Source organism: Lepidochelys kempii, chromosome 3 (genome assembly GCF_965140265.1).
Source record: "Lepidochelys kempii isolate rLepKem1 chromosome 3, rLepKem1.hap2, whole genome shotgun sequence".
Classification (NCBI taxonomy): Eukaryota; Metazoa; Chordata; order Testudines; family Cheloniidae; genus Lepidochelys; species Lepidochelys kempii.
In genome coordinates this window covers 177,793,084-177,809,527 of record NC_133258.1, presented here as the reverse complement: position 1 = coordinate 177,809,527, position 16,444 = coordinate 177,793,084, and the positions used below count along the sequence as shown (strand labels likewise).

Genomic DNA, 16,444 nt, shown 5'->3' with positions numbered 1-16,444 from the left:
TAGGATGTGGGATCTCATGTCTTGGTAATGTGGTCAGAATTAGCTGTGGCTGAGAGACAGGTGAAAACAGATCTCTTACCTCTGAAAGCTCAAGTGTATTCTGCGGTCTACACCGACCACACTGCTCATCATCCCTCCCTGCTACCTTTGAGTGCTTACATTCAAATGAACTCTGTTCTACACAAGCTGCAAAGCTGTATAAAAATGTATGCCACATCTCCTATTAGAAAGATGACGCATTGCAGAGCATACGACAGGAATCCTCTAGGAATACTTCAGGACTAGAAATGGAATACTGCACAGATGGGACTGTTAGGTAAGGGAACTCCCTCTGCTCCCTATAAGGTTCAGAGTATTTAGAGCTCTTACATCAATTTATCAGGCCACTTCACTTCCTGAACATTTAAAGTCTAGGCAATAGGATAGGATGTCCTTTGATTTCAATTATTTACATACATTTATACTGAGGCAAGTGTGAGTTTTACTGCTTTTTTAATTTCTTTTTTAATATTGAATGTGTAATATCTAAAGGATACCAGAAGAGGTACATAAGCAAATATGTAACATGAAGAGAAGGACAGAGTTCTCAATTAAATTGTTAATGGCAATAGGTTAGCACCCTATTTATTGTTAAGAGTTTCACCTTGGGGTCTTCTGTGTCCCTATAGGAGCCCTGTGGACATGCTCACTGTGTTTCTAAATTGGCTTTTGCACCTCCTTCCTTCACCTTTCTTCTGCTGGATCATCACAACCACAGTCTTGTCTGCTTCAGAGGAGTAGGCAATGCTCCCTTGGAAGCAGGCAAAGCCACTCCTTAATCCGACAGAGTGGTTGTGGATTTGGGGATTTGCAAGGGCACATTGGCCAGTTAAGTGCCAGTTCAATTGAAAGTCAAGGGGGACTGGGTACCTAATTCCCATTTATGCCTTTGAAAAAATCTTCCCCCAAACCTGCGCCTTTCACAGGACAGTGCAGGGTGTTGGCAGTACAGCACTAGCTTATTGTTTAATTGACCAACAGTTTATGGCTTGTTTATGAATTGATACATTGTATGAATCTTTTCTGTGTGTGCAATGATTTTCAAAGCTCCTAAAGCATTTAGGAGCAAGCATCCCCTTGAAAATCTCCACCTCAGCGCCTAACTGCTCCTGTATATTGCACGCTTTATGGCTGGTCTAATATTTTCTTTCCGCTTTTAATGTACAAATATATTTAATATACAAGTTAATGAGATGGTCCACATAGTCCCCAAAAATCCTACTGTGACAGGGAGCTCTAACTTTTCACATAGGCTGTACACAGTCATTAACTCATATAAAATATGTGATTCTGTACATCCCACAGATGAAAAACATGCTTCTCTGATTTAGGCCTTACCTTCCCGCAAGCCACCATGGAAAGGGCCAGCTGGTACCAGAGGTGGAATTCACCAAATGCAAACTTCATTGCTCGCTCCAGACACTGAAAAATAAACATTGGGAGAAATATCAGAGACGCATTTTTCTCCCTGTGTCAAGGCTGCTGCTCAGACAGCTCAGTGGCCAAGTAAGGACTTGCACAAATGGACAACCTGAAATGGCCAGAAGTGATCTTTTATGGCATTTTTCCCCTTTCCAATTTCCCTCCTAAGTTAATGGATACTGCAGGTACTCAGCACCTCTGAAAATCAGGCCCATTTTATTTAAGTGCCTATGAATGGCTTTAGGAGCCTAGTTTGGGCACTCAGACGTGTATATTTTTTACCTAAACTGACACAGACTTGAAGCTGTTTCTAAAAATTTTCAACTACTGTCTTTCCTGCTCACTCCCACCACCAACATTCAACAATTATTTTTCAAAGGACAGTGTTTGTTTGAAAGAATTAAGCTGATGTCTCAGTAAAAGATCAGGTACCTCAGAAAGCATGACATACTGCCCTCTTCTGCCCAGCGTGATACTCAGAAGGTCATACACTGCAGAAGCATCCTGGAGGCTGACAGCTCGATCATCCTTCTGGTCAGGGGCACGGCTAATTACTGCATCTCTGTTCGCCTGGTCACAAACACAAATAAGAAATCTGACCTGATGACAGTGAATTGAGAACACCAAGCCAAATGCAGAAGGGTATCTGTTTGTCATTGACTGTGTTTGCCCATTATCACTCCATGTCAAAACAAGCAGTAGATCTACCTCCCCATTTATCTGCATGAAGCTAGTTCAGGATGGCATACATATGAAAGGAAATTCTGGAAACAGCTCATCACCATTAACTTACAGAATCATAGAAATTACAGATGGAAATGAGCTACTGGGCCAGAATTTCCAGGAGTCAGAATCCCAGGGCCCCATATAAATTGTGTGCCTAATTATTTCAATTGCCTGCACCTGTGGCGATTGCACCTACATTGCTGTATATTCCCCCAGGCTTCTGATAGTTTATTACTTCCCAATGGTAGGTATTTCTTTTAATCCTTTCTGCTGTTCACTTTTTATCAGTTAATTTGGGCATGTTGCCCTAATAATTGGATTTGTCTGTCATCATGTTAATGCATGCAGAGGCCTTTGCAATGTCATGCAAATAAGATTTTTTAAAAACAATTTGTACAGATAATAATTTATTATACATAACTCATAATTCATTGCAATACACTGAAAATTCAATTTAAATAGAACCTACCTTTTAACTTCTGACAAGATAAGGACAGGACAGTCCAGTAACTCACTAGGAATATTCTGAGCTGCCATGCAAGGGACTCAGGTTTGACTCCAACATCTACACTGGCAACTGAACGACAAAACTTTTGTCTTTCAGAGGTGTTAAAAAAACACCCTCCCAAGAGACAGAAGTTTTGCGATGACAAGTGCCGGTGTGAACAGCTCTTTGTCGACAGGAGCGCTCTCCTGACGACAATGCTGATGCCGCTCATTGGGGGTGGAAGTTTTTTGTCAGCAGGAGAGCCGACAAACAGCAATTACGCTGCATGCCCTTTAGTGACTTGGCTGCAGTGACACAGCCCTGTTGCTAAAAGCTGCATAGTGTAGACACAGCTAAAGACAAAGGATAAAATCCTGACCCCACTGCAACTTCAGTGGGGCTAGGATTTCACCCAAAGCATCCAGCCCCTGAGGGTATGACTACTATACAACATGGGCATGGGCTCTGACAAGTGTTTAAGCCCAAACCACACTACCATCCACACACATAAAACCCTCTGATAGGCACCTGCACCCCTCAGAACACAGGTTGCTGGCTCATCCAGCGGTACAAGGGTATAACACTGCAGAATTCTGGTCCACCTGTGGTATGAGGACTATGAGGCCCATGATTTTGACAGGAACACCAAGAATCTGCATTTATCTGAAAAGACCGCTAAGAGGCAGGTGGGATTCGAGACCTACTGCACCACTGTCTCGTGCAGGGAGCAGATCAAAAACTTCCAGACTACCCAGCGCAAAGTAAAGGATGGGAATTGTGTGTCTGGGAACTCCCCGGCTACCTGCTCCTACTATGAGGAATTTGACCAGAGGCTGACAACCGCCCTAGCACAGAATTGGGCATGGCTGACTCCAGAGTAGGGATGATGTGCCTCTAACCCTGGAGGGAGTGCCTCATGGCATTCAATAGAACTGCAGACAGGCTCCACAGAAATCCCATCTGGAGCTCCTCAGCTGAAAGGACATCAAGAGCTGAACATTATCCAAGCTGGGAAAACTAAGATTCCCCACAGTTCCATCAAGGGCAAAAAAACCCAGCCCAATCCAACCCACCTATTCCTCCCAAATGGGAAGACTGCAAGGTTTGTCTTGTAATCTTATTTTCATGTCTTTTTCTCTCTAACTGCAGAGAAATGATCCTGTCAAAAGGTTAAACACAGGAATCAAGCATATAAAAAATGACAGAATATGGAGGTCTTACAGACCACGTATATTTCATTACGATAAAACTACAGCTGTTTCATGTTATATATTATATGTTACCAACATTCATTGCCACAGTTAGAATCATAGACTCATAGAAGATTAGGGTTGGAAGAGACCTCAGGAGGTCATCTAGTCCAACACCCTGCTGAAAGCAGGACCAACCCCAACTAAATCATCCCAGCCAGGGCTTTGTCAAGCCGGGCCTTAAAAACCTCTAAGGATGGAGATTCCACCAGCTCCCAAGGTAACCCATTCCAATGCTTCCCTACCCTCCTAGTGAAATAGTTTTCCTAATATCCAACCTAGACCTCCCTCACTGCAACTTGAAACCATTACTCCTTGTTCTGTCATCTGCCACCACTGAGAACAGCCAAGCTCCATCCTCTTTGAAACCCCCACTTCAGGTAGTTGATGGCTGCTATCAAATCCCCCTTCACTCCTATTTTCTGCAGACTAACTAAGCCCAGTTCCCTCAGCCTCTCCTCATAAGTCATGTGCCCCAGCCCCCTAATCATTTTTGTTGCCCTCCGCTGGACTCTCTAATTTGTTCACATCCTTTCTGTAGTGGGGGACCCAAAACTGGACGCAATACTCCAGATGTGGCTTCAACAGTGCCAAATAGAGCAGAATAATCACTTCCTTTGATCTGCTGGCAATGCTCCCACTAATGCAGCCCAATATGCTGTTAGCCTTCTTGTCAACAACGGCACACTGTTGACTCATATCCAGCTTCTCGTCCATTGTAATCCCCAGTTGAGGAGGCCAGCACAATTACTGACAACCAATACAATCACTAACAAAGGGCTAAATGGCAACCATAGTTAAAGGAAACTGACAGGTCTAATTCACCCCAAAATGTAAAGTCTGGTAAAAACAAGCTTTTACAAACTCTAAAACCAACATTTCAATTATTTTTTTAAAAATCACAATGAAATTAATTTTGTTTATAAAAAAATCCCCTACAGTTTACAGCACACATTTTGCTGTACTAGGATAGTATATAAGAATCAGAAAATGAAACTGAGACTTTGATTTGAAACTGACTAAACATTAATCTTGCAATCAGGGCCCCAAAATATAATGAAGTAATCTTAATTTATTGTCCAGTGTGACAGGAAAGCAAATATTAAACAAAGAAGAATGAAAAGTCAATTAAATTGTTAAACTTGCCTTAAGGATTAACCTTTAAAAAAGAAGATAACATGGTAGGGCTAAAAAGTTAAGGAAAAAGTGCATAGAATGATCCTTACTGCCAATTAAATCCTCCCACACTTATACGACAGCTTTAAAAAAAGTTTCTGCATCAGTTACTCGCTACAACCATTTGTGAAAAATAGCTACACTGAAAAAGCACCCACATATTTCGTAAACTGCGAATCAGCCTCACGTCATAGTCAGCCTTACCCTGCTGCTATTTTGGGCCTCTGTCTAGTACTGAATTGTGATTTTGTAACTGATGTATTAGCAGAGAGATAGAAGATTCATCAAAACTGGAGAATGTCCATCAATTTCTGCTAACAGATCGATATTACATATTGGTGCCACGTACCCCTTTGAGAGTATCTAGATCCTGCAATAAATGGCATATTACAGGGGTACACGATTTTAGAATAGCTTCTCAATCTGAAGATACTGCACTTTACCTAGAAAGAGAGCAATTCAAAATAAGAAAATATTACGAGACTCGTGATAAAATCGTGAGAGTTGACAACACTGTATTTTGTTCACATTGGCTGTTACTGCTGTAATAATATGTATTATACACTAAACAGGTCAGTTAGTACCTTGTATTAGCTAGATATTAGAAGTAATCAGTGCGAGACTTGAGATACCATTTATTACTATAATATTACATACAGGAAAAAATTGTGACTCGTTTATTGAAACCCATTTGGGGTGAATCAATACATTTTCAGGGTTTACTATTTCCAAGATGAATAATACTGAGATCTAAAACATCATTAGCCAGGATTTCATGCTGTATTTATTTAAATTTATAATGAATATAGGTGGGATTTTCAAAAGCACCTACGTGACTTGGGAGCACAAGTCTCAGTGAAACTCAATGGGGCTTATGGTTCTAAATCACTTACGCACTTTTGAAAATCCCACCCTATTTTTTTTCCAAGTGCCTGTGCTGGGTTCTAGGTGCCTTTACTATACACTAAAAATACAATCAAATAAAAATAAACCCAGGAGCTCCTACTGACCCCCAAGCAAATACAAACCAAACCAAACCTATTCTTAATAAAAATAAATAATAGCCCTTTGTCCACAAACATCAGCCTTTATCCTTCCCCAAGGAAGGAGGCAGCCCTTGCAATATGCTGTGAAGATCAACAAAGGCCATTTCAGAACAAAATGGACCCAAGTACTTTAGAGTATGTCTACACAGCAACTAGACACCACTCAGGCTTGTGGGTCTCAGGCTACAGGGATATTTCACTACTGCATAGACTTCTGGGCTCAGGCTAGAGACTGGGCTCTAGGACCCTGTTAGGTGGGCGGGTCCCAGGGCTCGCTCCCCCAAGAAGTCTACACAGCAATGAAACGAGACCCATGAGCCTGAGTTGGCTGGCACGGGCCAACCACGGGTTTTTCTTTGCTATGTAGACCTACCCTTAGTGCTTTCTAGCTCAAAATCCACATGTGTAGCCCACCACAGAATACAGAACAGCACTAATGCCATGTACTCCTGGCAAGTTACCTTACTTACTAAGCAGGTTGCCATCCTCTCCACCAGTTTCAGTTTCCCAGTTGGTTTAAGTTGCAACCCCATGCAGGGCACACTGCAGTAGTCTAACCTCAGGGTGACAAAGGCATGGATCATCATGTGAATAGGGATACTCTGGCCTCCTTCTGATCATCCTCCAGGATTCACAAGTGTGGGGGCTGGTCCCACACCTTGTTCCATAGAAGATAAGCCCATCTCTGTGATGGAATGGGTCAGAAGAAACCTCCATGAGGGGAACCTCACAGAGATTTCCTTTCCTTCCCAGATTATACACACATACACATACCACTGGGGCAATCTGATGCTGTGTTTTATCCTTGCCTCTTCATTCATTTCCCCTTTACAATGTTAATTTTAAAGGGGGAAGGAAAAGATCCCTGCTGGCACCTGACATGGTGATTATATCTGCAGCCCAGCTCTGCGAATGACTGAGCAACACACATATTGATTCTTTCTGGAAGTCAATATCAACATTTATATTGAAAAAAAGATAGAGATGACCTTGTGCTTGTCTGTGAGGGCAAGCTGTTTGTATTTACATTATCTACTGAATGTCAAATATTCTAACTACACCCACAGCGTGTACCTCCCTGAAGCTTCCAGAGTACATTGGGCAGCTTTTTTCCCTGTTCTGATGATGCCTGGCACTAAGAAACATCGTTAGATCTTAGTAATACCTAGCTATCATTAGAGCTGCTCTGTAAATTTATTATCCCAGTTATGTAAATGCAAGCAGGGAAGATGTACAATTACAGCGATATTTTACCTTAGCTGTAAAAAAAAAAAAAAAAAAAACGGTTACTTTCTCGTAACTTTGTTCTACGGGATGTGTTGTTTACGTCCATTCCACATTAGGTGTGCGTGCTGCGTGCACAAGCGTAGGAAACTTTTTCCCTTAGCGGCTCCGATCGGGCCGGTGGGCCCCCCAAGTGGCGCCGCTGCACCCCGCATATATACCCCCGCCGGCCCGACCCCCTCCGGGTCCTTCTTGCCGGCAACTCCGACAGAGGGGTAGCAGGGTGGGTGGTGGAATGGACATGAACAACACATCTCGAAGAACAACAGTTACGAGAAAGTAAGTAACCGTTTTTTCCCCTCTTTGAGGGCTTGTTCACGTCTATTCCGCATTAGGTGAATCACAAGCTTACCTCTGGAGGAGGGTAGGAGTCACGGAACAACTGTGCGGAGGACCGCTCTGCCAACTGCCGCATCCTCTCTGGCCTGCTGGTTGACCACATAGTGGATTGTGAAGGTGTGCACCAAGGACCAGGTGGCTGCTCTACAGATCTCCTGGATCGGGACCTGTGACAGGAACGCCGTGGAAGTCGCCTGCACCCTGGTTGAGTGGGCCATGACCGCCGGGGCCGGAACACCTGCGAGCTCATAGCATGCCCGGATGCAGCTTGTAATCCAAGACTAAATCCGCTGCGCCGACACTGGGTGGCCTTTTATCCTCTCGGCTACAGCCATAAACAGCTGCGTGGATTTTCGAAAGGGCTTGGTGCGCTCCAAATAGAACACCAGCACTCGACGCACATCCTGGGTGTGCAAGCTGCGGTGACTCGGGTCCATATGGGGTTTCGGGAAGAATACCGGCAGACTAGTGTCCTGGCCCAGATGGAACTGGGAGACCCCCTTAGGGAGGAACTTGGGGTGCAGCCGGAGCTGCACCTTGTCCTTGTGAAATACTGTGTACGGTGGCTGAAAGGTGAGGGCCCTCAGTTCGGACACCCTTCTGGCCAAGGTAATTGCAATCAGAAATGCCACCTTCCAGGAAAGGTGGAGGAGAGAACAGGTAGCGAGGGGCTCGAAAGGGGGTCCCATGAGTTTAGAAAGGGCCAGGTTAAGGTTCCATGGAGGGACCGGGTGGCGGGAGTATGGGAACACCCTCTCCAACCCCTTAAGGAACCATCCCACCATTGGGTGGGAAAACACCGAGCCCCCCAAGAATCCCGGATGGAAGGTGGAGATGGCCGCCAGGTGCACTCTGAGCGAGGACGGGGCTAGCCCTTGCTGATTGACGTGCAGGAGGTACTCCAGAATGGCCTGCACCGGGGCCTGGCCCGGCCGCACCTGTCGGGATTCACACCAACACAAGAACCTTTTCCACTTGGCCATATAGGCCGCCCTGGTAGAGGGCTTTCTACTGCCAAGCAGAATCTGTTGCACAGGAAGGGAGCACTGGCTCTCCAAGGCGTTTAGCCACAGAGCCTCCACGCCATCAGGTGCAGATGTCAAGAGATAGCAAGAGACGTGAAGAGTAACAAGAAGGGTTTCTTCAGGTATGTTGGCAACAAGAAGAAAGCCAAGGAAAGTGTGGGCCCCTTACTGAATAAGGGAGGCAACCTAGTGACAAAGGATGTGGAAAAAGCTAATGTGCTCAATGCTTTTTTTGCCTCTGTCTTCACTAACAAGGAAAGCTCCCAGACTGCTGCGCTGGGCATCACAACATGGGGAGTAGATGGCCAGCCCTCTGTGGAGAAAGAGGTGGTTAGGGACTATTTAGAAAAGCTGGACGTGCACAAATCCATGGGGCCGGACGAGTTGCATCCGAGAGTGCTAAAGGAATTGGCGGCTGTGATTGCAGAGCCATTGGCCATTATATTTGAAAACTCGTGGCGAACGGGGGAAGTCCCGGATGACTGGTAAAAGGCTAATGTAGTGCCAATCTTTAAAAAAGGGAAGGAGGAGGATCCTGAGAACTACAGGCCAGTCAGCCTCACCTCAGTCCCCGGAAAAATCATGGAGCAGGTCCTCAAGGAATCAATCCTGAAGCACTTACATGAGAGGAAAGTGATCAGGAACAGTCAGCATGGATTCACCAAGGGAAGGTCATGCCTGACTAATCTAATCGCCTTCTATGAGGAGATTACTGGTTCTGTGGATGAAGGGAAAGCAGTGGATGTATTGTTTCTTGACTTTAGCAAAGCTTTTGACACGGTCTCCCACATTATTCTTGTCAGCAAGTTAAAGAAGTACGGGCTGGATGAATGCACTATAAGGTGGGTAGAAAGTTGGCTAGATTGTCGGGCTCAACGGGTAGCGATCAATGGCTCCATGTCTCGTTGGCAGCCGGTGTCAAGTGGAGTGCCCCAGTGTCCTGGGGCCGGTTTTGTTCAATATCTTCATAAATGATCTGGAGGATGGTGTGGATTGCACTCTCAACAAATTTGCGGATGATACTAAACTGGGAGGAGAGGTTGATACGCTGGAGGGCAGGGATAGGATACAGAGGGACCTAGACAAATTGAAGGATTGGGCCAAAAGAAATCTGATGAGGTTCAATAAGGATAAGTGCAGGGTCCTGCACTTAGGACGGAAGAACCCAATGCACAGCTACAGACTAGGGACCGAATGGCTAGGCAGCAGTTCTGCGGAAAAGGACCTAGGGGTGACAGTGGACGAGAAGCTGGATATGAGTCAGCAGTGTGCCCTTGTTGCCAAGAAGGCCAATGGCATTTTGGGATGTATAAGTAGGGGCACAGCGAACAGATCAAGGGACGTGATCGTTCCCCTCTATTCGACATTGGTGAAGCCTCATCTGGAGTACTGTGTCCAGTTTTGGGCCCCACACTGCAAGAAGGATGTGGATAAATTGGAGAGAGTCCAGCGAAGGGTAACAAAAATGATTAGGAGACTGGAACACATGACTTATGAGGAGAGGCTGAGGGAACTGGGATTGTTTAGTCTGCAGAAGAGAAGAATGAGAGGGGATTTGATAGCTGCTTTCAACTACCTGAGAGGTGGTTCCAGAGAGGATGGTTCTAGACTATTCTCAGTGGTAGAAGAGGACAGGACAAGGAGTAATGGTCTCAAGTTGCAGTGGGGGAGGTTTAGGTTGGGATATTAGGAAAAACTTCTTCACTAGGAGGGTGGTGAAACACTGGAATGCGTTACTTAGGGAGGTGGTAGAATCTCCTTCCTTAGAAGTTTTTAAGGTCAGACTTGACAAAGCCCTGGCTGGGATGATTTAATTGGGGATTGGTCCTGCTTTGAGCAGGGGGTTGGACTAGATGACCTCCTGAGGTCCCTTCCAACTCTGATATTCTATGACTGCAGGTCGGGGTGGAGAAGCCGCCTGCCGTCCTGTGTAATGAGGTCCCGGTGTAGGGGCAGGACTACTGGGGCCTCCACCGACAGCTCTAGGAGCTATGTGTACCAGTGTTGGCGGCCCGAGGCTGGGGCGATGAGGATCACCGCCGCCCTGTCCCTGCGCACCTTGAGCGGGACCTTGTGCACCAAGGGGAGCGGGGGGAAGGCATACATCAAGCCCCCTATCCATGGGATAGCAAACGCGTCTGCAAGTGAGCCCAGGCTGCGGCCCTGGAATGAGCAGAACCGCCGGCACTGGGCGTTGGCCCTGGTGGCAAACAGATCTACCCGGGGAAACCCCCACCTGCGGAAGAGCGAAAGCACGATGTCCACCCTGAGCGTCCACTCGTGTATGCGGTACGACCTGCTGAGGGAGTCCGCCAGCTCGTTCCGCACCCCCGGGAGATAGGACGCCTCCAGGTGAATTGCATGGGCTAGGCAAAGGTCCCAGAGGAGGAGAGCCTCGCAATGGAGTGGTGAGGAACGAGCCCCGCCCTGCTTGTTTATATAAAACATGGCAGTAGTGTTGTCCGTCAGAACTGTCACGCTGTGACCACTCAGAGTGGCGTGAAAGGTCTGGCAGGCGAGACGAACCACCCTGAGCTCCTTCATGTTGATATGGAGCGACCGCTCTGCCTCGGACCACAACCCCTGAGTCACGAGGTCCCCCAGGTGAGCCCCCCATCTGTGGTCTGATGTATCCATTACCAGCGTCAGGTCTGGAAGTGGGGCGGCAAAGGGGATGTCTTCACAAACCACAGGCTGGGACGGCCACCACAGCAGGGAGTCCAGCACATCCCTTCGGGCTGTCACTACCAAGTCCAGGGGGTCCCTGCCTCGGCAGTACACCTGAGTGAGCCACGCCTGCAGAGTCCTGAGTCTCAGTCTGGCATGCCTGACCACGTGCGTGCATACTGCCATGTGGCCCAGCAGCCGCAGGCAGCACCTGGCTGTTGTTGGAAACTGGCGCAGGGAGGCCACTGCTTGTTGGATAGCCTGGAATCGGGATACCGGAAGGCTTGCCCTGGCCTGCTCCGCATCCAGGACCGCCCCTATGAATTCCACTCTCTGTGTGTGTATAAGCGTGGACTTGGGGACGTTGACCAGGAGCCCCAGTTTGCGGAACAATCTCAGGGCCACCTCCACATGGCCCTGCACCTCCGCCTTGGATCGGCCCGCCAGGACCCAGTCGTCGAGGTACGGGTACACCTGGATTCTCTGCCTCTGTAAGAAGGCCGCCGCCACCGCCATGCACTTTGTGAACACCCTTGGGGCCGTGGCTAGATTGAATGGGAGAACCGCGAACTGGTAATGTTCTCGGCCCACAGTGAAGTGTAGGAACCATCTGTGTGCTGGGAAGATGGCGATATGAAAGTACACGTCCTTCTTGTCAAGGGCAGTGTACCAGTCCCCTGGATCCAGGGAAGGGATGATGGGGCCCAGAGAGACCATGCGGAAGCAGGCCTTGACCAGGAACTTGTTGAGCCTGCACAGGTCTAGGATGGGGCAAAGGCCCACTTTGGCCTTGGGGATGAGGAAGTACCGGGAGTAGAACCCTTTTCCCCGTAGGCCGTAAGGCACCGCCTCTACCACCCCTGTCTCTAGCAGTGAGCGGACTTCCTCCTCTTGGAGATGCCTGTGAGAGGGGGGCGAACTGGAGCGAGTACCCGTTTCGCACCCTGCGTAAGACCCAACTGTCTGACATAATGGTGGACCACACACGGGAGAAACAGGACAGGCGGTTCAGGAAACAAAGGGACAGATCCGGTGTCTGGTCTGGTATGCTGTCCTAGAGCGCACCTTCAAAAGCCTGGCTTAGTGCCCGGATGGGGTTTATGCTGGCCTTGGTTCTGGCCCAGTGCATTACTGTTATTATTGTTATTGCGCAGTCGCCTGTTATCCCTGCCTCACCTACAGTAAGGCTCAGGCCTATGGCGAGGCTGGTACTGGCATTGAGGGGGAGGCTGCGGCTTAATGGGCTTCCTCTGGGTTGCCGGGGTGTGCATACCCAGCGACTTGAGCGTAGCTCACAAGTCCTTGAGGCTATGCAGCCTCGCGTCTGTCTGGTCCGAGAAGAGCCTGGACCCTTTGAAGGGGAGGTTCTGGAGTGTATTCTGGACCTCAGGGGGCAGGCCTGACTCCTGGAGCCAAGCCGAGCGCCTCATGACCACCCCTGACGCGATTGTTCTAGCCGCCGCATCTGCCGAATCCAGGAAGGCCTGGAGAGAGGTCTTGGCTACTGCCTTGTCCTCATCCACGAGGGCCGTGAACTCCTGTTGGGAACCTTGTGGGAGGTTGTCCTTAAACTTCCCCACTGCTGCCCAGGAGTTAGCCTGCTGGTTAGCAATCCTCAACTGAAGGCCCCCAGATGAATATACCTTTCTACCAAAAAGGTCCAGGCGTTTCGCCTCCTTGGCCTTAGGGACAGGGGCCTGCTGATCATGGCACTCCCTTTCGTTCACTGCTGAAACCACTCGGGAGCATGGACTCGGGTGCCAGAACAGGAACTCACAGCCCTTAGATGGGACAAAGTATTTACACTCCACTCCTTGGAGCGCTGGAGGCCTGGGTCTGCCATATAGTCTTATAGTTAGACTGGATGGTCTTAATGAGCGGGAGCGCTATTCTGGATGGACCTTCGGGGCTCAAAATGTCCACCATGGGATCCTCCTGCTCAACCGTCTCCTCGGCCTGCAACCCCAAATTTTGGGCTACTCTGCACAGAAGTTCCTGGTGGGCTCTATGGTCTATCGGCGGAGGGCCAGACACCTCTGTACCCGCCACTGCCTCATCGGGGGAAGAGAAGGAGGTTAGCTGCTTCTCGACCAGCTCTGGTTGGTCCTTCTGCTCCCCATCTCCCATGGTAGGGGCCCCCAGCTCAGGCCGGGGCGGGAGTCCATGGGACGGCACCGGGCTAGGTGCCAAACTCTCCAGTCTATGCTGGAGGCCTGGATACTGTTGCCTCCGGCACCATCTGGCATCGGTGAGGGGACTGGGACCGCGGCATCGAGTAACTTGCCCTGGACGGGGCCCCTTGGCGCTCCCGATAGGCCCAGGAGGTCCAGAAGGTCCAATGGCCTGACGGCCCCCATTGAAGTTGCCAGCTTCCTTGAGGGTCCCTGCTTTCCGGGTCCCGGTGCAGGTAGCTATAGCAGCCAGAGCCGGACTGCGGCTACGCCAATCGTGAAGGCCATGGCGGTGCCAACGATCTGCACCGGCGGGGGAACGAGCAGCTCGTGGCTGAGCGGGACCGGGAGAGGTACCGGTATCCCTGGGACCGGTACTAGCGTTCCCCGGACCGGGACCGTCCGCGGGAGACCTCTGGTGAGGGACGTTTCAACTCCTCCCAGTGCCGGTCTCGGCGGTGCTGGAGAGCGGCGTGCCCTTTCTGGTGCTTCTTCGCGTCAACCCACTGCCAGTGCCGCAACCTCCTTCTGGGCCGCTGGCGAGTGCGAGTCTGCAGAGTCAGAGCTCGACCGGTACCAACTCCGGGAGCAGTGCCAGGACGGTGTCCTCGAGCGGCACACAATTCCCGGCTTACCCCTCAACGGCACCCGAGGCATGGGCGCCAGAGGGTTCTCCCTATACGGGAGCGGGCTCGCCGCCAACAGCTTGATGAGGTCCTTTGCAGCCTCCAAGGCGCCAGGCGTGGAGGGCTGATCCGTTATGCCCTTGAGCCCATTGTCCACACTGAACTCATTTAGGTCTGGGCTCGGTGGGGCTTGTGCTGCCGGGACCGCCTGTGTCAGTGCCCGTACCGTGGCCTTCCCGCTCTTGTCGGCGCTGGGGGCCTTGGGAGGCGCCAGCCTCCTGTGGGGGAACGACCACACCTTCCCTTAGGCTGCGCCGGGGGCCGCATCGGGGAGGACAATCGGTGCCGGGGCCTAGCCTGGCGCTCCGGGGCCGACAGTTTACGGTGCTTCGCCGGTGCCGGGTCTCTCGTCGGCTCCGGGGCACTACGCACCGAGGAAGCCTCAGCCGGCGTCGTGCGTTCCAGGCCCGGCAGCTGCAATGCGGCCTTCATCCACAGCCACTTTAGGCGAAAGTCTCTTTCTTTCCTTGTCCTTGGCTTAAACGCCTTGCAAATCCTACACCGTTCAGTTTGATGTCCGTCCCCCAGGCAACATAGACACGAGTCGTGGGGGTCACTAACTGGCACAGGTTTGCGGCACGTGGCGCAAGCCTTGAAGCCTTGGGCCTGCGGCATGCCCCGGGGCAGGTGCTGAAGGCCTCCAAGCACCTAATGACTTAAGCGTCCACAATCTGTATGTAAACTAACTGATAACAGCTACTTTAAAGGCTAAGGGACTGCTCTTCTACGAGAGAGAGAGAGAGAGAGAGAGAGAGAGAGGGGTTGTTCCAACGCCTCCACGGACGGTAAGAAGGAACTGGAGGGGGTTGAGCTGGCAGGGTTATATATGCATGGCGCAGTGGCCCCACTCGGGTGGCCCGCCGGCCCAACGGGAGCCGCTAAGGGAAAAAGTTTCCGACGCTCGTGCACACCTAATGTGGAATGGACGTGAACAAGCACTCGAAGAACTTTATATTTTCAGACAATGTATTACACATAGTACAGTTCAGTGAAACCTCCACTCCATAATCACAAGATAAATTGTTTTAACATCAGGATAACTAAATCAGAGGCCCCATTATTTATCCTTGGAAATGTTCTATTTGGTTTTAATTCAAGGTTGAATTATCAGTATGTTTTGGATTGACGAACACATCTTATTTTACCTATGAATGCATACAATTCTAAGCTTACAAATACACATCAATAATTTTTTACATGTACATAAAAGCTTACCCTTTTTCTCTCTGTCTTCAAATTTATAGCTACATTACATTATACTGTATTTTTCACTTTTTCTGATTGCTTGAGGGACTATTAAGATGATCAGAGGAATGGAAAACCCACCTGATGGGAGAAGACTCAAAGAGCTTGGCTTGTTTAACCTAACCAATAGTAGGCTGAGGGAAGATATGATTGCTCTCTATAAATACATCAGAAGGATAAATACCAGGGAGGGAGAGGAGTTAAAGTTAAGCGTTAAGTGGACACAAAACCAAATGGATATACACTGTCCATCAACAAGTTTAGGTTTGAAATTAGGTGAAGGTTTCTGACCAGGAGTTTCTGAGGAGTGAAGTTCTGGAACAGCCTTCCAAGGAGAGCAGTAAAGGCAAAAAACCTAACTGGCTTCGAGACTGAGCTTGATAAGTTTATGGAAGGGACGGTATGAAGAGACTGCCTACAATGGCATATAACTGATCTGTGACTGCTAGCAGCAAATATGCCCAAGAGCCATTGATGGAACACTAGATGGGGAGGGCTCCGAGTTACTACAGAGAAATCTTTCCCAGAGGGCTGGCTGGTGGGTCATGCCCACATGCTCATGGTCTGATTGCTACATATAGGGTCAGGAAGGAATTTACCCCCAGTTCAGATTGGCAGAGACCTTGGGTTTTTTTCGCCTTCCTCTGCAGCATGGGGCGTGGGTCACTTACAGGTTTAAACTACCGTAAATGATGGATTCTCTGTAATTTGAAGTCTTTAAACCATGATTTCAGGACTTCAGTAACTCAGCCAGAGTTTGAGTGTCTATTAAAGGAGAGGGTAGGTGAGGTTTTGTGGCCTGCAGGAGGTCGGACTAGGTGATCACGATGGTCCCTTCTGGTCTTAGACCAGTGGTGGGCAACCTGTGGCCCATCAGGATA

At 49.1% G+C, this 16,444-nt stretch overlaps 1 protein-coding gene across 6 annotated transcripts in view; it reads right to left on the bottom strand.

Moving 5' to 3' along the window:
* TTC7A (tetratricopeptide repeat domain 7A) overlaps positions 1-16,444 on the bottom strand; it is a 267,263-nt gene that overhangs the window by 185,898 nt on the left and 64,921 nt on the right. For all 6 annotated transcript variants that reach the window (XM_073339137.1, XM_073339138.1, XM_073339139.1 and 3 more), the window contains 2 exons: positions 1,894-2,031; positions 1,378-1,461 (listed from right to left, as the gene is read on the bottom strand). In XM_073339137.1, coding sequence (XP_073195238.1) covers positions 1,378-1,461; positions 1,894-2,031 — 222 coding nt within the window. The remainder of the gene's footprint in view (positions 1-1,377; positions 1,462-1,893; positions 2,032-16,444) is intronic.